This window comes from Psammomys obesus, unplaced genomic scaffold, assembly GCF_907164565.1.
Source record: "Psammomys obesus unplaced genomic scaffold, mPsaObe1.curated_primary_1811, whole genome shotgun sequence".
Lineage (NCBI taxonomy): Eukaryota > Metazoa > Chordata > Mammalia > Rodentia > Muridae > Psammomys > Psammomys obesus.
In genome coordinates this window covers 8,565,943-8,590,159 of record NW_026586589.1, presented here as the reverse complement: position 1 = coordinate 8,590,159, position 24,217 = coordinate 8,565,943, and the positions used below count along the sequence as shown (strand labels likewise).

The following is a 24,217-nucleotide window of genomic DNA, read 5'->3' as shown; positions in this document are numbered from 1 at the left end:
AACTGGAGTTACAGATGGTTGTGAGCCATCATGGGGTGCTGGAACCAAACTCAGGTCCTCTCAACAAGTGTTCTTGACCACTGAGCCATCTTTCCCGCCTCTGAGGATTTTTTTTTAGATTTATTTTTATTTATGTTTTACCTTTGTGTATGTGTATGCAGCACATTGTGCATGTTGCTGTGGAACCCAAGGAAGGCCCTGGATTTTCTCAAACTAAGCTACAAATAGTTGTGAGGCACCATGTGGGGTCTGGGAACTGAACCCAGGTCCTCTGCAAGAACAGCCAGTGCTGCTAACCACTGAACGTCTCTCTAGCCTCTGAAATATAATATTGTCTTGTCTTGTCTGTCTCATCTTGCCTCGCATCGACTCGCCTCGCTTCGTCTCGTCTCATCCTGTCCTGTCCTGTTGTGTCTGTCGTTCTGTCGACAGGGTCTCTTTGAATAGCCCTGGCTGCTTTGAAACTCACTATGTAGACCAGGCTGGCCTTGAACTCACAGAGATCCTCCTGTCTCTGACTAAGTACTAGGAGTAAAGGTGTACACCACCATGCCTGGCTAAAATACTGGTTTTTAGAGAGTTCAGAATCTTTGTGTGCTTATTAACTGGTGAATAAATCTTACTAGTTCCCCTTTTTAAATTTTATTTAAGATTTTATTTGTAAGCCAAGAGGTGATGGTGCACATTTATAATCCCAGCACATGGGAGGCAGAGGCAGGCCGATCTCTGAGTTTGAGGCCAGCCTGGTCTACAGAGTGAGTTCCAGGACAGCCAGGGCCACACAGAGAGACCCTGTTTGGAAAAAAAAAAACAAAACAAAAGATTTTATTTGTAATTGTGTGTGTCATATGTATAACTAACCCCTAACACACACACGAGCAAGAATAAAATAAGCTCCCGAGGCCATTTTTCTAATAACCAAGAGGCTGGAATAAGTACTTCCTCTGTGAAAATGGGATGTTTGAAAGTGAAATAGTGTTACAACTTAGCTGCTTGAATTACCTGGGCCATTAGTGAATTTTAAACTTGCCAGTGTATGAAATTTTATCAACTCTAACAATTCTCACATTTTAATATCGTTGAAGTTAGGGTGCATATTGTGATTATGATTTGAGAAATTTTAGTGGGCAATCAAGTAAGGGTCTTTAAAGTTAATGATATCTAGGTTATTTGAAAGTTAAGAGCATATAAATATCCTGTATAACATAATGTGGGTTTGAACAGAACTAAAGACAATGAAGAAATTAGAAAAACATCTCAGTTGAGGCGGGCAGGTTCCTGACAGCTTTGTGATGCTGCTCTGTGATCTGTTGACATGGTTACCTACAAGATTTTTCATCCTGAGTTTTCTTTTGATTCCAGAGAATGGTTCTTTCTTTTGTCACATGAAGTGTTGAACCCAATGTATTGCCTGTTTGAATATGCAGGGAAGGATAACTACTGCCTGCAGATAAACCCCGCTTCCTACATCAACCCAGACCACCTGAAATACTTCCGCTTCATTGGCAGATTTATTGCCATGGTAAGCACTCATACAGAACTGTGTTTGCTCTTCAGCAATGCTAAGTTTTTGTCTAGTATAATACGTCATATGACAGAATTTACTGTTCATTTGATTTATTTTATCTGTTTGGGTGTTTTGCCTTCATGTATGTCTGCGCTCTACATGCATGCCCAGTGCTTATGGAGGCTGGAACAGGGCATGAGATGAGATCTTCATAAGACTGGAGTTACAGGCAGTAATGAGCCCCCGTGTGGGTGCTGGGAAATGAACCTGGATCCTTTAGAAGAGCAGTCAGTTCTCTTTAATTGCTGAGCCATCTCTCCAGCTAGAAAGGTTTAGGGGAAATGAACTTTCCATCGTGATTGTGTGTGTGTGTGTGTGTGATTTGTTTGCCTGCTTGTTTTGTTTTCTGAGGCAGTGTCTTACTTTATAGCCTTGGCTGGCTTGGATATCATTGTGTAGACCAGGCTGGCCTCCAATTCATAGAGATCTACCTACCTTGACTGTGGAGTGTTGCCATTAAAGACATGTGCTATCATGCCTCACCTCAACATTTGTTTGAATGGATAATTTATCTAATGTTTTGGTGTTAAATGATATTTATACAGTTATCTTAAGTGGTATTGCTTCCTTCCTGTATAGGCTCTATTCCATGGGAAATTCATAGATACCGGGTTTTCTTTACCATTCTATAAGCGTATCTTGAACAAACCAGTTGGACTTAAGGACTTAGAATCTATTGATCCAGAATTTTACAATTCTCTCATCTGGGTTAAGTAAGTTTCTTTTTACATTTATTAAAATACAGTCTGTGCTTTATTATGGTGCTAGTAAGCTCTTCTACACCATAGTCATGTCATTGTTTTCTTGAATTTATAGGATATATATACATCAGGCGTTTCTCATTCTTCAGTATCATAAGTTTTATAGGAGTGCATCCAAGGTCTTAGATATTATGATTATAATCCAGCTTCTTTGAATTAGCTATTATAGTTTAAGGCTTATTGCTTAAATTCAGAAGTTTAATTTCATTAACACTTTTGAATTATGATTGAATCGTATATAACAAATATTGCCAATTTCATTTGTGCAGAGAAAACAATATCGAAGAATGTGGATTGGAAATGTACTTCTCTGTTGATAAAGAAATTCTAGGTGAAATTAAGAGTCATGATTTGAAACCCAATGGTGGCAATATTCTTGTGACAGAAGAAAATAAGGAGGAATACATCAGGTAAGAGGCAGTGTTCCTAAAAGGGGGTGGGGGCAGAACTGGGGGATGGCTGCATAGCTCAGCAGGAAAGAGAATTTGCTGCTCTTCCAGAGGACCCTCAGGTGGCCCACAACCACTCCAGCTCTGGAGAGCCAATACTTTTTGTCCTCTCTGGGCACTCACATACATGCTGTACACAACCTATACACAAATAAAAACAAGTATTCCTCTCTTTTAGAAAAAGAGACATTTCCCTGACAGTGTTTAGCCTTTTTGTTAATAATTGTCTAGTAATAGTAATGGGTAGTATTTTTTAAATATTGTTTGTTTTATGGTAATCATTTTTATGTAAACAGGTATTTCTCATTTCTATCGTTAGTCTAAAAATAGGATTTTAAAGGTAGAAAGTTATGGTGAATCACTTGATTTATTCATTTATTTATTTACCTATGTTGAGATAGGCTCTATGTAGCCATGGTTGTCTTGGAACTTGTTGTTCAGATCAGGCCCATCTCAAACTCACAGAGATCCTCCTGCCTCTGCTTTTCCCAGGCATTGATTAAAGGTGTGCCCCACCACTCCTGGCATGGATATCTTCTTTCACATAGCAGTCTTGTAACACTATATCATGGTTAACATGCTGTTGGAATCAAGAATCTCAAGTGTATATGATATTTTCATTGGGAGTACTGTAGGGTGGATAAAGTTTTTGAATAAAATAGTGGGGGGTGTGTCCTTTTCATGCTTTGCATTGGTTCACACGTGTTCACATTTACATTGGTTCACATTGGTTAGTTCATTCATGCCTTCTCAGTACTCGCCTTCATGCTGGCCTACTGCAGTTAGGCTTAGGAATTTACAGCCTAAGTTCAAGTTCCTGGGCCTGTGCTGGATGCTCCTTTGAACACTAAGAGTGCATAACTTTTAATTATCAGGTACTATGATCACTTAACTATTTGTTGATAAATAATGGCCATCTAAAAAAATGTAATTAATTTAAAATGTGTTTGTAAAACTTGGTTCTGTTCTGTTTCCTAAGAGCTGTAATTTGCTCCAGGTATTATGGCATAAATCTGCAGTCCCAGTGCGGGTTAGGCGGAGGGCCTATGTTCAAAGTCATCTTTGGCTATAGAGCTGATGCAAGGCAAGCCTGGGCTACAAGTGAGAGTCTGCTTGTACAACAGCAAAGCTCAGTGGGCCCTTGCCTGGGGTAGGGGGCAAGGGAGCCATAGTGATAGATCAAATAGATGAAAAACAAAACAGTGAAGACTTAATAAAATCAACCAACTTGACCCAATTTTTTTTTTCTTTCTGTTTTTCTAACTTGATACTATTGTGGTCAAAGAACATTTTTTGAAAAAAAATTTTTTTTGAAACTTGTGTATATGGTCAGTCTTGTGCACATATGTGCTTCTATTGTTGGATTATTGTCAAGAACTCAATATGCCTAAAATATATACATTTGTTTGCTTGTTTAAAAGTCTTTTAAAGAAAATATTCTGAAACAAAATAAAATTTTACATGATTTTTTAGCTGTTGAGATTTATACAACGAAGTTGAAATCTACAATATTTTTTTTTTGTTTTGTTTTTTCAAGGTAGGGTTTTTCTATTTTTTTAGCCTTGGCTGGCCTGGAACTCACACAGATCTGCCTGCCTCTGCCTCCTGAGTGCTGGGATTGAAGGTGTGTGCCACCACCACCCAGCTGAAATCTACATTTTTTTTTTATTTTTTTATTTTTTGTAAAGAATGCTTTAAAAAAAAGTAGTTCCTTAAAAAAAAAAAAAGTTTGTTTTTGTTTTTTTTCAAAAGTGTCATGGTGGTGCATACCTGTTATTCCAGCCATTGGGAAGCTGAGGCACTTGGATTGCCTTGAGCTGGAGGCTAGCCTGGGCTATATAATGAGTTATAGGACAGCCTGGGCTATATTGTGAGATCCTTTTTTAAATAAAAGGAGTTCATGCTTCTCTACTTTTGTATATATTTCAGGTTTTCATAATAAAGTTTACATTTTTAATCTTACATGCAGAAATTAAAAGTAAACTCTTAACTTCCTGATACAGTTTCCAATCTTATTTGCCAGAATGGTAGCTGAGTGGAGATTGTCTCGTGGTGTTGAAGAGCAGACACAAGCTTTCTTTGAGGGCTTTAATGAAATTCTTCCCCAGCAATATTTGCAATATTTTGATGCAAAGGAATTAGAGGTAATTACTTTTTATTTACTCTATTATGTTAGTGTCTATTTTAAAATCATTGTTTTCATCTTTCTAGTGTTAGCTGTATTTTTTATGTTAGCAGATGTTTGAAACACTCTTAACTTACACTAGAACAAAAAAAGCATTACCTTTAAAAAAAAAAGTATTGTTGGGACTGGGAGGTGGCTCAGGGGTCATGAGCATTGCCTGCTTTTCCAAAGGACCTGGGTTCAGTGCTCAGATCCGAGGGACCAGGCTCTCAAGTGGTACACAGACACTTATATCGACAAACATCCCTACTCATAAAATAAGAAATAATTGATATTTTTAAAAAGGCGTTTTTTAAATTAATTACACTTTATTCACTTTGTATCCCCCCATAAGCCCCTTCCTCCTCCCCTCCCAATTCCCACCCTCCCATCCCCTTCTTCACGCATACCCCTCCCCAAGTCCACGGATAGGGGAGGTCCTCCTCTCCTTCCTTCTGATCTTAGTCTATCAGATCTCATCAGGAGTGGCTGCATTGTCATATTCTGTAGCCTGGTAAGGCTGCTCCCCCGTCAGGGGGAGGTGATCAAAGAGCAGGCCAATAAGATTATGTCAGAGATAGTCCCTCTTCCTATTACTATGTAACCCACTTGGGCACTGAGCTGCCATGGGCTACATCTGTGCAGGGGTTCTATTCCTACATCTGCATGAATAGTCCTTGGTTGGAGTATGAGTCTCTGGGAAGACCCCTGTGTTCAAATTTTCTGGTTCTGTTGCTCTCCTTGTGGAGTTCCTGTCCACTCCAGATCTTACTATTTCCCACTTCTTACATAAGATTCCATGCACATTGCCCAACAGTTGGCCATAAGTCTCAGCATCTGCTTTGATAGTCTGTAGGGCAGAGCCTTTCAGAGGCCCTCCGTGGTAGTTTCTAGCTTGTTTCCTGTTTTCTTCTTCTGATGTCCTTCCTCTTTGCCTTTCAGGATGGGGATTGAGCATTTTAGTCAGGGTCTTCTCTCTTGATTAGTATTTTTAGAAGTACAGATTTTAGTAGGTTTATCCTATATTACATGTCTGTATGAGTGAGTATATACCATGTGTATATATACTCACTTTTTAAAAAAAAAAATTTTAAGGTTTACGCATAGGACCTGCCCTCTCTGAGTCAGGTAGAGAAAACTCTTGATGTAGTTTACTGATGCTTGCTCAATGTATTTTTAGTTGCTTTGTTTCATTTTAGCTTTGTTTATATGAAACATTTTTGGTTACCTTAAGTAACAACTTGTTTTTTCATTCTTAAAGGTCCTATTGTGTGGAATGCAAGAGATTGATTTGAATGACTGGCAGAGACATGCCATCTACCGTCACTACACTAGGACAAGCAAACAGATCATGTGGTTTTGGCAGGTTTGTTTCTAACTTTATTTCTATAGATAAACACAGTGCATTTTATTTTTATAAGAATTTATCAAAATAAGTAATAAAATGTACAGGTCCCTATTCTTTGCAGTGCATTACAGTAATACATTATAAGAAATATGATTTTAACAGAATCCTGTAATGTTGTAACAAAAACGGTATTGAGCTATATAATGTTTATTATTAGCCCTATAATTATTACTTCGGCATTACTTAACCCAGTATCAAAATCAATGAGACACAAACACCTGTTAGATTCTACCTTCTATCCATAATCTTATAAGTACTTCCTTATATTTTTTTATCTCAGTGTTTCTCTCCACTCTATTCCTGGAGTCCTTCCTCCTGGCCCACATGGTTCCTTCCGCACTAAGCCATCGTCATGTCCTCTCTCCTCTGTCTGTCTCTCTCCTCTCCGTGATTTTCCTGTCCCCATATCTCAGGAGCCTTTGCCACACCGATTTCCGTCCGCCTACCTCCTTTGTCCTGCCCATGTACAAGCCTTGTTTTCACCAATCAGGAATAAAGTCTTAGGCAGGTTTACACAACAAGAATAGGGTAGTAACCAGATCTTGAGGGCCAGTAATTAGCATCAAAATATAAGCATCAGACCAACCTCCAACACTCCAAAGCCTTAGCAACACATACCTTGTCCTTTGCCAGAGTATAAGATTCTTCCAGAAGGTAGGAGTCATTCATTTGCGGGCTGAAGGGATGGTTCAGCAGTAAAGGGCATTTGGTGCTCTTGCAGAGGACCCAGGTGTGGTTCCCAGCACCCACATGGTGGCTCTTAACCGTCCACAGGCATGAATGTGCTGCACATACATACGTGCAGGCAGAATACTCATGCACATAAAGTACGTCTTAAAAATTGTTATAAAAAGAGATTGATTCATTTACATTTGATGTCAGTCATTCTTGGAATCTCATAGAACTATAGTGTATGGCTTGATCACTGCTACTTTATTAAGAATGAGAGAACGTTCAGACAGCAGATTTAACAGGTATGGTTTAGGGATAAAATGAGATCTCAAAAAATGTCTACTGTTGAGGGCTGTTGAGTAGGTAAGGTGCTTACTATGGAAACGAGTACCTGAGTCTGGATGCCCAATACCCACGTGGAGAAGAGTTAGGCCAAGACATGCTCCTACCCTCAGTGCTGGGGAGCAGAGATGGGAAGAACCTGGGGCTCAGTGGCCAGTCTAGCCAGAAAGTAAGCCCCAAGTTCAGTGAGCTCATGGCCAAAACAAAGAGAGCTAGAAAATGGTAGAGGAAAATTTCCCACATTGACCTCTGGCCTAAAGAAATACTCACACACCTGCACACCTGCACGCACAGTTGTGTGCATGAATATACCATCATCACCAACACAAACTAAAAGAATAAAATTGAGGGCCAGAGAGATGGCTTAGATGGTAAAGGTGCCTGCTGCCAATCCTGCTGACCTAAGTTTGAAGCCTGGGTTGTACATGGTTGAAGGAGAGAACCAACTTCTTCTGAAAGTTGTCCTCTGACCTTCACATGCACTGTGGCTCTTCTGTGGCCATAGAATAAATATTACACACTAATAAATAAAAATGTAATTAAAATTTTTTGAAAAAATAAAATGGGGCTAGAGAGAGGACTCGGCAGTTTAGTGTACTTGTTGCTCTTGGAAAGGACCGAGGTTCGAGTCTTGGCTTTCACATTGGTGCTCAAAGCCACCTGCACTTTCCGTTTGGGATCTGATCTCCTCTTCTGCTTTCCTTGGGCACTTGCACACATGTGATGTGCATCCATAAACTCAGGCACAGACACAAATGAAATAAAGTACTTAATCTTTTTCTTTTGTTTTCTTTCCTCTCTTTCCTCCTCCTTTCTCCCTTCTTCTTTCTTTGTTAAATAAAAACAGGACTGGCAATATGGCTCATTGGGCTAGTGCTCTTGCCAGCAAGCATGGTGACCTGAAATTGATCGCCCAGGACCCACCTGGTAGAATGAGAGAGTATGTAGCTAGTCTTTGCTATTTTGTGGGTTCTTTTCTCCCCCACCTTTAACTCCCCTTTTCACTTCATTCCTATCACTAGAGAGGAGAGAAAGAAGGATAGAGGGGACAGAGAGAGAGAAAGAACCTTGAATCTAATTTCTTCCTTTTTGTTTTGTCTTTGAGCACAACCACTAACAAACCACAACCAACCCTTCTGAACAGCTGCTAACCACTAACCTACCTACTGGGCTCTAGGATTTATATATACCCTTTGAAAAATGCCCAGAATTTTAAAAGTCACACAATCTCAGAAACTGTCTGCAGCTGGCAAAACCACACCTCTAGAGCACGAGGCAAATCATAGTCACCCGCCACAGAAAGTCTGAAACAGCCCCGTATCCCTACACCTGGGAGTAAAATGATAACACATTCTTATAATATTTCTATGTTTTTAAAGAAACCTAAATTCCAAAGTTGTTGCTATAAGAATAGAATCGTGGAAGTTGTCCTTTTGACCTTCACATGCACTCATTACTCCATACACAATCACACAAAACAAATAATTTAAAAAATAAATAGGGCCTCAAGACATGGCTTAGCAGGCAAGAGCACTTGCTGCTCTTTTAGAGGACCCAAGTTTGGTTCACAGTCCCTTATCAATGCTCCAAAGTGCAACTCCAGTTACAGCTATCTAGTGCCTTTGGCCTCCACAAGCACCTGTACTCCCACCCACATACCTACTTGTAGAACACACTCACATATATATAATTATAAATAATAAAAATAGATAAAAATAAATCACCAGTGCTTGAGTTCTTAAGGTAATGCAAATTAAAACCCCAGCTAGATAGGACTTTGTGCACATGGGTTTAGGAAATGGAGAGACAGAACCTTTGATGAGCCTATGGAAAACCCAAAACTTTCATTCATTTCTGGTAAGAGAGTAACGTACTGCAATGGGAAATAGTGTGGCAGTTCACCAAAAAGTTAGACATAGCCAGGCATGGCAGCTGTATCCCTGTTATTGCTTTTGGGAGGCAGGAGGACCAGGAGTTGAGGCTACATGAGAACTTGTCTTAAAAAGAAAACAAGAACAGTTAAACACATAGTTGACATGATTTAATGGTTTCACTTCTAAAGAGTAATAACCAGAGCACCAAGCAGATACTGCTATCTACCAGTATTTTCAGCAGGGTTGTTTTTCAAGTTCACCCAAAGGCAGAATCAAACCGTACGCATATTAATAGATGAACAAACCAGAAGTGGTGTGTACATATAATGTAATACCATTTAGCTCTAAAAGTGAGTGAAACTTTTGATACATAACACAGTATAAGGCTTTAAAAGCACTATGATGTCTCATGCCTAGGGCTTGGAGGCTAACGCAGAAGGATACTTAGCAAAAGCCTATCTCAGAAATAGGAAAAACATGAATTTTGTGCTGGAAGATGGCTTACCTAGTATGTTTCAGGCTGCAAATGCAGTGTTCAACACTGGGGAGTTGGGGTGGGGGTGTTCAAGAAACAATCAGGGGCTGGGGACATAGTTCAGATGTACAGCACTTGCCTTGAGTTCAGTTCCAAGCCTGGAGGAAAAAAACAAGTTCCGAGGCCTGGCTTGTTGGCACACATCTGTATAGCCAGTCCTTAGGAGGCTGGAGAATTCCTGCAACTTCAAGGGCAGCCTGGTCTAATAGTGAGTTCTGGGCCATCATCTTTCTGCCTTCCACTTCCCAACTGCTGTAATTACAGGCATATCTTAATTTTTAAATAGTTGCTACAAGCCATATACAGAAAGCACATGTGTTATTCCACCTATAAGATTCTTTACGTGGACAGATTTACTTATTTTTATTACTTTTATTTATTTTTTGAGACTTATTTTTATTACTTTTATTTATTTTCTCTGTGTAGCCTTGGCTGTCCTGGAACTCAACTCTGTAGACCGGGTTGGGCTAGAACTCACAGAGCTCTTCCTCCTGAGTGCTGGGATTAAACCTCACCGTGTGGTAGACGGTGGGGTTGAGGTGACAGGCTGTAGGGAGTGAGTTCTGTGATGAAAGCGTGCTCCACATAGTGACGATAGTTAAGTAGTAGTGCGCATGTATTTGATGCTGTTATCATAGGGAGCTGGGAATGTGGCTGAGTCTGAAAAGTGCTGGTCATGAAAGTATGAGGACCTGAGTTTGAATCAGCAGCACACGCCTTAGTGCCAGAACTGAGGGGGCAGAGACAGGCACATCCTTAAGTGTACTAGCCATCTGCTGTAGCTCAAGGGCAAGCTACACGTTCCATGAGAGACTCTCTCTCAAAGATAAGAACGACAAGGTAGAGCTGTTGAGGAAGACATCCGACATTGACCCCTCGCTCTTACACACGTGCATGTTCGCACACACATACATGTGCGTACTCACATGACAAGTATATATATACACACAAATTACCAGGGAGGCTGGAGAGATGGCTCAGAGGTTAAGAGCACTGGCTGCTCTCCCAGAGGTCCTGAGTTCAATTCCCAGCACCCACATGGTGGTTCACAACCATCTATAATGAGATCTGGTGCCCTCTCCTGGTGTGCAGGCACACATGCAGGCAGAACACTGTATATATAATAAATAAGTAAATCTTTTAAAAAAAAAAATAACATGGTAAATTTTAGTATGCATATTCTACCACAGCCTTACATTATTTGTTTTTGTGTGGTGTGCATGCATGACATCATTTGCATATGGACTCAGAAAACAACTTTTAGGCATCGGTTCTTTCCTTGTATTAAGTAGATCCTGAGGATTGAACTTGGGCATTAGGCCTGGGAGCCAGCACCTTTGTCCCTCGAGCCATCTCACTGGCCACTTACCATAAATTTTAAAAATAAAATTCTAAATGTCCTCTATACATGTAACAGAATTCATGTTAAGAAACACAAAGAAGAGCTGGTGGTGGGGGAGCACACCTAACCCTAACCCTGTGCTTGAGAGGTGGACGCAGAGACAGAGGCAGATAGATCTCTTTGAGTTCAAGGCCAGCCTGATCTACAGAGTGAGTTCTAGGACAGCCAGGGCTACATAGGGAAACCCTGTCTTGAAAACCAAAAAGAAAAGGGGGGGGGGGGGAGGAGAAGAAAAGATGAACTGAAATAATTGACAAGAAAACCAGGGTTGGTGGCTTATGTCTTTAATCCTAGCACTTAGGAAACTAAAATAAGATTTTGAGATGTTAAGGACATTATCAGATGTAGAGCAAGTTTGAGGCCACTCTAGACGATGTAAGACCCCGTTTCAAAAACTAACTAAATAATTAACTAAATCATTGATATTAAGTAACTAGGGAAAATAATTCTTACAAGAACATATTTCACTCAGCCAAAATATGGTACAGAATAGAAACATCTGCTGGAAACATTGTATTTATACCCATTTGCAGGAGATAGAACTACCCATTTCTGGCTATGTGTAGCTTATAAACCCGTTAAAATTTTGAGGAAAGAGGCTGTTGAGTTTCATGAGCTTGATTTGTTTAGGAAACCAAGAGATTTATTCAAGCTAGACCTTTGTATCCTGAGTAACCACAGGTGTGTGCTAGGTGTAGAGGGAGCAGGGAAGGCTGCTCTAGGAAAACAGACCTTGTGGTGCACAGGAAGGCAGCTGTGAGCCTTGGAAGGCCGGTCTGAGACCATCCTGAAATGGTCTAGTAAGATCTAGTAAATTTACTGTCTTATATTGCTGATACCACAGCTGCTTCAAAGATTTTTTCTTTCTTGTTTAATAAGCTGTATATAACATGACATATATTTCTCCTTACATGTGATATTAACAGTTTGTTAAAGAAATTGATAACGAGAAGAGGATGAGACTTCTGCAGTTTGTTACTGGAACCTGCCGATTGCCAGTGGGAGGATTTGCTGACCTCATGGGTGTGTATAAAGAGGCCTTTTTTGTGGAAACTGGTGACCTTACTACTGTTGGATAATTTCATATACACCAGAAACAACAGACAAATGTACTTGTTTGAACCAGCCATGGTCAACCCAGATTTTATGAACTTGGAGATGATTTCTTATTTCTTACCTCAGCATGTTTTTTATATTGATTAATTGATTGATTGCTGTTTTTTTTTTTTTGTTTGTTTGTTTGTTTTTTTTAAGACAGGGTTCTCATGTACCCTAGACTGGCTTCAAACTCACTGTTACAGTTAAGGATAACTCTGAATCTTTGGTCCTCCTGCCTCTACGTGCATGTTTGATAAAGAGCTATGTTAGACGATATATTTAGTATATAAACATTTGTTTCTATTTTTAAGAACATATTTGAGTTTAAGATCTCTAAGTGCCAAAAAATCATAAAGGATACAGAAAAGATGAGAAGTAGCTAGATATGTTGACAGATGCCTGTAATCTCAGCACTTGGGAGGTGTTGGTAGAGGGATTAGGAGTCAAGTCCATCCTTAGCTACAGAGCATGATTGAGGACAGCCTGCACTACATAAGTCCTAGCCTCAACAAAACAAAACAAAACAAAAGCCGGCAGTGGTGGTGCATGGCTTTAATCCCAAAACTCAAGGAGCAGAGGCAGGCAGATCTTTGTGTGTTTGAAGCCAGCCTAGTCTACAGAGCAAGTTTCAGGACATCCAAGCTACACAGAAAAAACTGTCTCAGAAAAAAAAAAAAAAAGGAGCAACGAAAAATGGAATAAGCTATATACAGTAGGATAATACACTTGCCAAGTAAGTTATAAAGGTCAATTTGGAGAAAAATAAGATGGGTCTTATTTAAAAGTGTAGTGTCAGGCTGGTGGTATAGCTCTTCACCGACATGTGTGAGGTCCTGGATTTTATCCCTAAAAGAGTAAATAAATTGTAGTGTCAAAATAGATATTTGTAGGGGATGGAGAGATGCTCAGTGGTTAACAGCACTGGCTGCTCTTCAGAGGACCTTGGTTTGATTCCCAGCCCCTCATATTGGCTCACAACCATCTGTAACTGCACTTTCAGGAGTTCCAACGCCCCCTTCAAGCCTTCACAGGCACCAGTAACACATGTGGGGCACACACATACATGTTGCGAACATACCCATATACATAAAATAATTTTAAAATAAAGTATTAAATATGTATATAAACATTTTCATATATAGATCTATATCTACACACGTACACACACATACACAGACACACACATGTATTTATTCTTAGGGCTAATAAGCTGTCTCAGCAGATGAAGATACTATGTAAGCCTGACAATTTAAATTTAATTCCAGGAGTTCACATAAAGGTAGAAGGAAAGAATCAACTCTACAAAGTTATAGTGACCTTCACATATGCACCATGGCATCCGTGCAAGTGCACACACACAAACACCCCATCATACATTATTATTACTGTTTTCTTGCATAAAATTTCATCACAAATCAAGGGTCTAATCTTTTTTAAAAGGTAGGATACTTATCATTTGAAAGGTGACTAAAAATAGGAATATAGATGGAAGAGTCTACATGGAAGGAATTAACTAAGGGACAGTGTCAAAGTAAGAGTAAAAACAACAAGCCACATAAAAAGATAATTTAAGAATGTTACTTTTACAGTTACAGTCTTTCCTATCTCTTCCTCTTTCCTTTTTTTCTTAAACAGGTAACTGGGCTAGCCTCAGCTGTAGGAGAGGCTGGCTTCTGGTCTCCTGGTCTGCTACAGAACTTCCCAAGTCCTGGAATTACAGGCCTCAGCCACCTGGCTTCAGGCTTACAGTTCGGTGTATTATTGAGAAAACAGTCATGATGATGGTCATGGCACATGAGATTCTATTAAATTTCAAAATCCTATTACATGTTAATTCGAACTACTGACTGCTTGTCCCTGTGATTACAAACACTAGTAACTAGAAGGAAGCATGCAGAGTGAATGAATGCGTCCTTAGTACAGAATAGTTTTGACAGTTCTTGTGATAACCATTTCTGTTTCCTTATCTTACCGGGTTTTCTGTGTAACTGCTTAGGAACTTGATTCATTCATTGTTGCAGACACAAAAGAATTTCCAGTCTCTGTTGTTTGGTCAGTAGGACATAGGAAATTTTAGCATGGCTGCTCCATAAACTCAAAACATTCACTGACCTGGCCATTCTAGTCCAACAGGCCAGCAGCACCCAGTCATTTTGACCACCAGTAAGTGCTTCCTGGGGAGCAGTAGTGTCTTCTTAATAAACCAGCGCTTGGTGCTGATGAGCAGCACAGCCGTGCCTGACCAGAGGCAAGCATTACGGAGAGTGAGTGTGTCAGCTGTGACAGGACATGCCAGCACGGGCCTTACTGTTGAAGTCATCGGGGTGGTTACATTTCTAAAGTTGTGATAACTGGATATTTAGGTGTTCTTATGTGGGCTGTTACTGATCGTAGCATTGTGCTATGCCAGCTAAGGTTTTCTTGGTGTACATTAACAAAATGATCCTTGAATTTCACCATTTGTGGGAAGTGCCTGGAAGCTTGTTAAAATGAGTGCGTGGCTGCTGCTCCCAGGGTTGTGCGTGCAGGAGGTTTGGGACAAGGTGTGCCTCTGAGTAGTGGTGCTGCTGTCGAACTGGGAAGCATATTTTCAGAACGTTTACATCAACAAACTCCACTTTTATTGTGCTTTAGGGAGTAATGGACCACAGAAGTTCTGTATCGAAAAAGTTGGGAAAGAAAATTGGTTACCCAGAAGCCATACCTGGTAAGCAAAATCAGAAATAGAGTAACTAGTCTTTTATCCGCTTAGCCTCTGGCTACTGTTTGTGTGTGCGTGTGGATGTATGAGTGTGCATATGTATACCACGGGTAAGTTGTAAGTGTCTGAGCCACCTGACGTAGATGCTGCCAGCAGAACCCAGGTCCTCCAGAAGAGCAACAAGAGCTCTCAACCTCTGAGCCGCCTCCACAGTGCCCCACCCCTTTATCGAGACAGGAGCCATAGCGCAAGCTGCCCTTGAACGCCTCATCTTCCTGCCTCTGCTTCCCAAGTGCTGGGATTGCTGGTGTACCAGGCAATGAGCCCATTTTTATCCGTGATATGTAGTAGACTTACAGGGTAGGGCAGCCAGCCCCACAGTTGTTTAGAGTACAGCCTTCAACTCAAGATCGTCCCTGTGTGCCCATTTGCCACACGTGTTTTCCTACTCTCAAAGGGATTTAGAACCCTTGTACCATTTCTCTGAAACAGGAAATGAAATCTGAAATTAGAGTCCTTACTTAGTGATATGGTGAACAGAATTATTTCTCTTTTGGGTTTTCTTGCAGTACTAAGAATTGAACCAGGGCCCTGCACACACCAGGCTATCTCTACTAACAGAGCTCTAGCTCCCCACCTTGTTTTCTGGTTTAAAATGCAGTTTAACCTCATTTCTAAAAATGACCAAACAGTCTTAATCTCAAGTACAGTTCATGTTCAAATTGAATCTACTTTTAACCACTTTTAGACTTTAACCATTTGTAGGTGTGTGTTGTTCGGTGCTAGGAAATTGGTTCACATGGTTGTATGGTCATGTAGGGATCTCTCTTATCCATCAGCTGATGTGTGCTCACTAAACACACACTTTCTGATGACCAGCATACTCTGTCTCTGGGACTTTAATTAATTTAAGAACTGAAATCAGGACCTTCTCTGACTGGCTTATTTTACTTAATGTGTTACAGGATATATCACAAATTTTTTTCTTTTATTTAATCAGTTTTTTTGTTTGTTTTGGCATTAGGGAACAAACCCAGTGCCTTATATTTTGATAGGTTAATTCTTTGTTGAGCCACATCCCCCGACTCCCTACTGTTACTGTTTTTAATTGACACAAAATAATTGTACATGTTTATGTGACTTGGGTTTTCATCTAAGGTCTCGGGAAGCCTAGGCTAGTTTTAAATTCCTGGTCATCCTGCCTCTAATGCCCAAATCCTGGAATTATACCCTTGGAGTACCATGCCCAACTCAATAAATAATCTATGGACCTGGAGAGATGGCCTTGTGGTCAAGAGCATGTGCTGTTCTTGCAGAGCACCCACACGACCCAGGATACCTTGCATAGGCACTAGGTGCAGTTCCTAAACATACAAGTAGGTAAAATACATGTAAAAAGAAAACATTTTAAAATAATAATTTATATTCGACATTAATATTTTCCTGGGTTTTTTTGGGGAGGGGGACAGAATTGTTTATTTTGTATCATATACACAGTCTATTTTGTAGGGGACACTGGCAACAGGCAGAAAAGATAGTTTCAGCAGCAGGGGCCAGCTTGTTACACTGCGTCCACACTAAGAGAGCAGGGTTTTTTTTTTAATGTAAACATTTTTACATTCATTAATGTATCTGTGTGTCTGCATGTATAATGTTTCTGCACTGAGCAGCATGTGTGTGGAGGTTAAAGGCAATATAGAGTCAGTTCTCCTCTTCCACCTTCTGGACCTGAGGATGCACTAAAGTTGTCCAGCTTGGCAGCAAGCCCCTTCACCCACTGAGCCATCTCACCAGCCCAGGAAATAGTTGGGTTTTTGTTGTTTTGCTTGCTTGTTTGAGGTGGGGTTCTCATGTGGTCCAGGCCAATCTAAACTTAGGATGTTTCTGCCTCATCCTTAATATTCTGGGTTTACTGGCAATATGTAGACCACTATGCTCAGTTTTTGAGATAAGATTTTTGTTTTTAATGAGCTGGAGTGATGGCTCAGTGGTTAAAACACCTTCTGCTGGTGACTTACCACCTGTAACTCTAGCTCCTGGGAATCTGACACCCTTCTCTGGCCTCCAAGGGCACCCATACAGATGTATAATCAACACAGACAAATATACATAAAGTAGATTTTTGTATTATATTTATTTTGTACATGTGGAGGTTAGAGGACAATTCAAGGAGTTCTTTCCTTTCCACTGCGTGGGTCACAGGGATATAACTTGGGTCACTGGGCTTAGCAGTTCATATTCTGACCTCCTGAGCCATCTAAGCATATAACTGAGTTTGCACTTTCAGTTGGTCAGCTTCTGACTCTTCATAAACATGCTGACACACACACAGAGGCAACAAAACTCTTACTTGATGAATGATATTTTTTCTTCTCTGCTTGAACATTCACCTAGCCTTATCCTAAAAGTATCTTTGGGAGCAGACTCATTTCACAGCTAAGAATAGAACAGAGAAATCTAGAGGGAGCAAAGTATTAGATAAGAGTAATTTTTTTATTTTAGTTTATATTGGGTTTTTTGTTTGTTGTTTTTTGAGACAGGATCTTACTGTATAGACCAGGCTGGCCTAAGACTCATAGAGATCCATCTGCCTCTGCCTCCTGAATGCTGGAATTAGAGGCATGTGCCGCCACTCATGGCCCATTTTTTTATTCTAGCACGATATACCTAAAACTGTTTTCAAAGCCTCAAGTATTTCTTGAATGGACATTTACAGTAGGTTTGCACACCACTGAACTAGAGCGGTTAGTTGAGGCAGCATGAGAAAACTGACATTTGCTGAGGGTCGGCTAAGCACTGGCCCTGTGTGGTGCTTGTTTCCGACTCCATACCATAAGGGGCAGGTGTTCTATCCCAGTTTACCAGAGAAGACATTTGAGTGAGTCTTGGAAAGGTAAAACACAGTTCCTCAAAGACTGTGTGAGTCAAGCCCGGGTGGTCAGAATGTTGAAGTATTGCTGTAGGGCATTACCTGTGTGTGTTTCTTTCCTTTTCTCAAGCCAACAATTCTTGCTTTCAGTTTTAACCGCCTGGACCTCCCACCCTACAAGAGCTATGAGCAACTGAAGGAAAAGCTGTTATTTGCCATTGAAGAAACAGAAGGATTTGGACAAGAATAATTGTTGAGACCTTAGGCCACCAGAGGACAGGGACTTATCTGCGGTATCTGTCCCCTCCGTTCTCTGCCTGTTGCACATCTTATTGTAAACTTGGACTGTGACTAGAGAGTTATCTGAGTGTAAGTAAATTAATGTGATCATTGAGATTTATCTTCCAGCGATTCTGGATTTCTACTCAACATTTCCAGAAAGCAGATCTACAAACAGTAGTCAGACACTTAACACGAGATTTAACAGTGATGAAATCTCCCTTGTCTTATTCCTCTAGATTGTACCCTTAACAACAGTTTCGTGTGTCAAAAGTCTCACTTGGGAGGAGGTCTCTTAGTGGGTGTTGTGAAGGGTTCTGCAGGGACATCTCGGAAACTGCAATACACAAGGTCTTCCTGGTAGAGCCTCGAGCTAAGAGGTGCTAGATAAAGTGCAAGCTTATCCCAGTGTCTGGGCACATGAGCAACTGCTGCTTGTGCTCTCCCGCTCACTTCAGCCTGGCCTGACTGTTGTTTTTCATTTCTGGAGCATGAATTAATGCATCATTCTGATGTTCTTCCTGGAAGTGACACAGGACTCTCGCATCTTTCTACAAAGTAGTTCTATTTGAATTCAGGGAAAACTTGGTCCCCGCCAACATGACTTCATACCTCTCGATTCAGTTCCTGTTGTTTATTGCCTTGCAAATACTAAACTTTACAAACAGCATCAGCACTGTGGTTCCTTTACAGTTTTAGAGGTTAACCTTAGAATTAGAACTAATTTAGCTGAATTCATCTAAGATCATTCTTGATTTTTAAATCCTACACATAAACTGAAGCTTTATGATTTTATCATAATCCAATGCCTCAGTTACTTTTCATTACTGCTAAGATGTTCAAGTTGCAACCATTTTCTAATCCAAATAGAGGTCAGTGGTGCAGTCTTTGAAATCAGGACAATGTCCAGCAGCACACAATTGTGCTGTTTTCACACTTACCACTTCTGACACAAATAAGAGCCGTGCCGTCATTTGCATCTTTTTATATGGTTCTGATCTGCAATATTTTTCTTACCCTTAAAAATTTTAGATTTTTCTTCCCATGACTCCTCTATTTTAGACGGCTCCTTTAGTAACTAATGAATGCACTTTGACTCTCTCTGCAGTTAATTTACCTTGGTTTAGTGTAGACTGTCAAGATGGCTGCTGCCATAGATACAACTTTATGGGCAGCGAGATAAAACTTCAGCCAGCTGAGTCCCTATTGTAGCCAAATCCCCAAATCAGCCTTATAAGTCTTAACAGGGACCTTGACATGTGGCAGTGGCATAGCATGAACTTGTAGCATGAAGCCAAGAATAGAGTGTGACAAACCCCCGTCCCGTAGGAAAAGAAATGTTTCTATCCCTAGCTGCTCTTCCTGTTCTCATCCTGGAACCGTTGAACTCGTGCAGCTGTCGTCTTTAACACTGCCATCATCAGCAGACACGTGCGTGACCGAGGAAGGGTTGCCTCATCTAGAAGCTGTCAGTGAAGGGAGAGCTCAGCTCCGCCCCAGCCCCCCCCCTTTCTTTAATCCTATATGCCACAGGAAATATGTGTCATCTCTAGAAGCCCTAGTTATATCCAAAGTAGCAAATCTCTGCCTTTTTGTTGGTAGGGTTAAAAAATGTATATGATGCTATTGCTTTGTCTTACAGAGCGAATGTCTGCCAACTACCCAGTCACAACATAGGCCTGAACTTTGGTAATAAATGGCTATAAACATTAAGCCTCCTACAAAGACTTCCTAGTGAATCCAATTCTTGTACTAAAATATAGTTATTTACCATATTTACTAAAGATTTATGAGATTAAATTAAGAGATAATGTAAGAAAATAGGCTTTGTTGATTCTGCATAATGCTTCATGATTCATTTAGGGACCTAGAAATATTATGTGAAAATGTATAAATATCATCCAAAAGGCTTTCTGCCCTATATTTTTAAAATACAGAAGTTATATTTGAAGTAGTCCTGGCCCTAGTTCTATAGGGCTTGGCTATTTAATATTTTTATGGAAGAAATGTTTAGTTCTAGAAAAGGTAAATGCTTGTATATATTTTTGCAGCCCTGGAGTCTCCCAACTCCATTTCTTCCTTTAATTTAATTGATCACATGTATATGTCTTCCCTGCTGTGTTAGGAAAATGGGGGCTGGCTATCCCGAGAATCAGAGAGTATATAAAATAATGCGACTAAACAGCAGACAAAAATATTTACCAAATACTCTCAAATTTTTGTCCAAAATGAGTATTTGGAAATAATAGACTTATTGTAAGTGTTAAATGAGCGATTTTCCTTAAATCTGAACTAAGTTGCTTTTAAGACCTTTTTCTCTGTAAGCATCATAAATGCTAATTAACTTGTTAAGTTTTTTTTTTTTTTTTCTTACTGCATGTTACATTGAAATAAAAACAGTAAAATGAGCATTTGCCTTTTCTTCTGCTCTTTTGGTGGGTTCTACAGCAAGGGTCAAAGAGAAGCTCGGGTATCTCATCAGATGGATGGATAGCCGTTGACAGTAATGAACTCTTGCCGTCTTCTACCATCTTCGCGTGCAGAATTCAGTTTCCTAAGACTTACAATAACTGTGCTGCTGCTTCACCCAGGGATCAGCTCAGCCCTCTCTGCCACATTTTACTTACCTGGTTAAATCACATGAAATGTTATCTGGGGGGATAACATTTGGAATCTTGCCTCTGTTTGGGGGTCTCAATTTTTTTAAAGGTCACTACTTACGCGCAGTATTAGCATTTCCAGCGACCACTACGCCTTTCTGTTTCTCTTTGACTTTCAAATGTCTGTTTGACTGTGTTTTCATTAAGTCAACTTGTCTGCCCCTGTGCTGGCTGCCTTTGCTTTCTTAAACTGATTTAAAATGCTCAGGTCACCTCACATATCACCGGGAATCAGGTTTATAAAGTCCTTCGGAAGGTTGCCTCACCGGCACTCCCTTAAAAGACGGAAGACTTTACAATTAAAGTTTTTTGAGTCCTTCATTTTGTATACTTTTCTTTTGGTTTTGTTAGGAAAACGGTGTACATCACCTGTAGGAAAGCCTTGTATGTGACCTCTTTTAGAGTGGCTGTTGACAGCCTGTCTGAAGTGTGAGGTGTGTAGAAAATGCAGATCTGCCACTCAGGTGCTGCTGGATGAGGGTACGTGGAGGGGCCTCTGAGGAACACGAGGGCCCCCATCTGAACTGCCTTTCTGATACAGAAAGTAGTCTGTAGACTGGGGAGGCGACTCAGTCAGTAGCGTGCTTGCAGTACAAGCATAATGAATGGTTTGCCTCTCCTGCACCCATGTCAAAGCCTGGCACAGGGATGTGTAGCACCAGCAGAGACAGGCAGGTTCCTGAAGCTCTCTGGCCAGATAAAGGCAAGCACCACCACTGCCCTGCTGTCTAATTACAGCACTTGGGAGGCAGAGGTAGGTGGATCTCTGAGTTCGAGGCCAGCCTGGACTACAGACTTGAGGTGTAGGACAGCCAGGGCTGCACAGAAAAACCCTGTCTCCATGCTTGAGGGTCAGTGAGATGGCTCAGGGATAAAGGCACTCACTGCTAAGCAAGCCTACTGATCTGAGATTAGTATCATGGACCTACCTGGTGTGAGGAGAGAACCACCACCCAAAAATCATCCTCTGCCTGCCACAAACTTGTACTGTGGACTCACATAAATACATAAGATGTTTTTTAGAAAAGCATGGATAATTTTTGCAAAATGGCTTGTTGGGTAAAGATGTTTGCCACACAAACCCGAGTTCAGTTCCTGGAGCCCATGCAAAATGTGAAACAAACCAACTGCACAAATTGTACTCAAGCCTCATACATGCCCATGGCATGACTGCCCACACACAACAGTTGTTTTAGGAAAGAAGACAAAAGGATGGTTGTGTTTTCTATCACTGTAAATGAGTTCCTGCTCCGCACAGAAGGGCTTTAAGCAGAACCTCAGGAAAATACCTAGAAATCTGCAGTCAGATCTGCAGGCCACTGAGCAGCCATGCTGTTATTTTTCCTCATCTCTAAATCAAACCTGCTCTGTTTGACTTCTCTGGTATAGCATACCATATCCACAGTCACGGCAGCCCAGACTAACAATAGTTACCACTGTGTGCCAGACACTGGTGACTGTACTGTCATTCTGGCTGCTCTCAGAGAGGAATGGTTATCTAAGGAAAACAGCTCAAAATACTTTCATAACATCTGCAGAATTAAATGGAGAGTTCAAATCAGAATCCAGGATCTTTTTCCTACTCTGAAATCCTTTTATACTGTATTGCCACTATACACTGTGTAGGATGGAGTTGATCCTTGTCCTAACTAGTTCCTTGGATGTTTAGGAGTCCATTCACTGTAGAACTTCTACCCTTATTTGGAATGAAGACCTGGAAGTAAGTGGGGCAATAATACATTATTCCCAGCATTCAGTAACCATTTCTTTGTTTACAATTTTTTTTGAAATGTTTTTCTGTATAGTCACGGCTGTCCTGGAACGTGCTCTGTAGACTAGACTAGGCTGGCCTCCAGATCAGATATCAGCCTGCTGCTGCCTTCCTAAAGGCGTGTGCCACCACACATACACACACACACACTTATGTTTTACCTGCATGCATGTATGGTATAGCACATGTGTGCCTGGTGCTCTCAGGTCAGGTCATCAGATACTCTGGAATGGTGATAGATGACTGTGAGCTTGCCATGTGGGTGCTGGGAGGTGAACCCAGGTCCTCAGCAAGAGCACCAAGTGCTCTTAATCACTGAGCCCTCCCCCCAACTCCCTTTTTTGAGACAGGGTCTCTCTCTAACCCTGGCTGTCCTGAAGCTCACTGTGACTAGGCTGGCCTCCTGAACGCTGGTGTTAATGTCATGTGCCACCATGAATGGCCCCTTTCAAAGACCATTTTAAAGAAATTTTAGAGTTGTTTGCACTTTTCTACCTAGCTTTTTCCAATAGTAACATCCCAGCTACTCTGGTACAATTCAAAACTAACAAATTAGCAACACAGCAGTTAGTTAAGCAAAGTCCTCATTTTTCTGCCAGTATTTTTAATTTGTAATGGTTCTTCATTGTCTTTCATGACCTTGCGATATTGTTGGGGGTTATGTCTTTGCTTTGGATTCAAGAGTCCATCTGTGAAGTTCAAGCTGGCCGAGAAACTGCTCTCCTGCTTTAGCAAGTGCTGTGCTGAGATTGCGTAAGTGTGTGCCTGATTGACCTTGAGGTCCTCCTGACCCCCAACATGCCCTTTTAGAGGCAGTCTGTTTAGAGGCCTTAGAGCCCGGGTTCACAATGTGCAGGTCGCATATCAGACATCCTGCAATCAGGTATTTACAGTACAACTCATAACAGTAACAGGACTTCAGCAGTGAAGTAGCAGCGTTTTATGGCTGTTGGTCACAACACAAGGAACTGTACTAACGGGTCGGAGTTTTAGGAAGGTTGAAGACCACTACCAATTTTCTTAAGATTCAATTTTTGGGCTGGGCACGGTGGCACACACGTGTAATCCCAGCACTCAGTAGGCAGAGGCAGGCGGATCTATAAAGTGAGTCCAGGACAGCCAGGGCTATACAGAAAAACCCTGTCACAGAAAACCAAAATAAATAAATCGATTTTTGTAGCAAATACCAGGAGGCCATGGCTATATAGAAAAATCCTGCCTCGAAAAATAAATCGATTTTTGTGGCATGTACCAGAGAGGTTATGCTTATCAGGCACACAGGCGCACAGGGCCCGTTGTCCTCGGTCTGACCTGCGACATTCTCACTGAAATCACTGTCCTCACCTGCAAGCCCGTGCACTGCACAAACGGCACTTGTCATTGAAACTGGCGATGGATCATCCAGCTTGGTTCCGCTAGCCCCAGTGTGGGAAGAGAAGTTTGTGAAGAGTGGGTCCTACGCGAGTGAGGCTGCTCACTACGTACCCGAATGTTTTTTGTAACTTTGCAAGGGAAAACAATGAACAGAGGACAGAACAGGGGCCTAGGTCCCCTTCTAAAGGCGAGATAATGGTAACGAAATGTAAAGGAGTTTCTGCAAAGAAACAAAGGACTGCGGCGGAGTTCGCCACCCTCAATCTCACACGCCCAGGGCAGCCCTGACTA

The 24,217-nt window shown here is 41.0% G+C and overlaps 1 protein-coding gene across 1 annotated transcript in view; it reads left to right on the top strand.

Moving 5' to 3' along the window:
- Itch (itchy E3 ubiquitin protein ligase) overlaps positions 1-20,525 on the top strand; it is a 90,112-nt gene extending 69,587 nt beyond the window's left edge. Inside the window, exons 18-25 of the mRNA XM_055602210.1 lie at positions 1,363-1,522; positions 2,147-2,280; positions 2,598-2,738; positions 4,801-4,921; positions 6,203-6,307; positions 12,101-12,197; positions 14,907-14,979; positions 17,993-20,525. Coding sequence (XP_055458185.1) covers positions 1,363-1,522; positions 2,147-2,280; positions 2,598-2,738; positions 4,801-4,921; positions 6,203-6,307; positions 12,101-12,197; positions 14,907-14,979; positions 17,993-18,092 — 931 coding nt within the window. The 3' untranslated portion in view covers positions 18,093-20,525. The remainder of the gene's footprint in view (positions 1-1,362; positions 1,523-2,146; positions 2,281-2,597; positions 2,739-4,800; positions 4,922-6,202; positions 6,308-12,100; positions 12,198-14,906; positions 14,980-17,992) is intronic.
- The last annotated feature ends 3,692 nt before the right edge of the window (positions 20,526-24,217 follow it).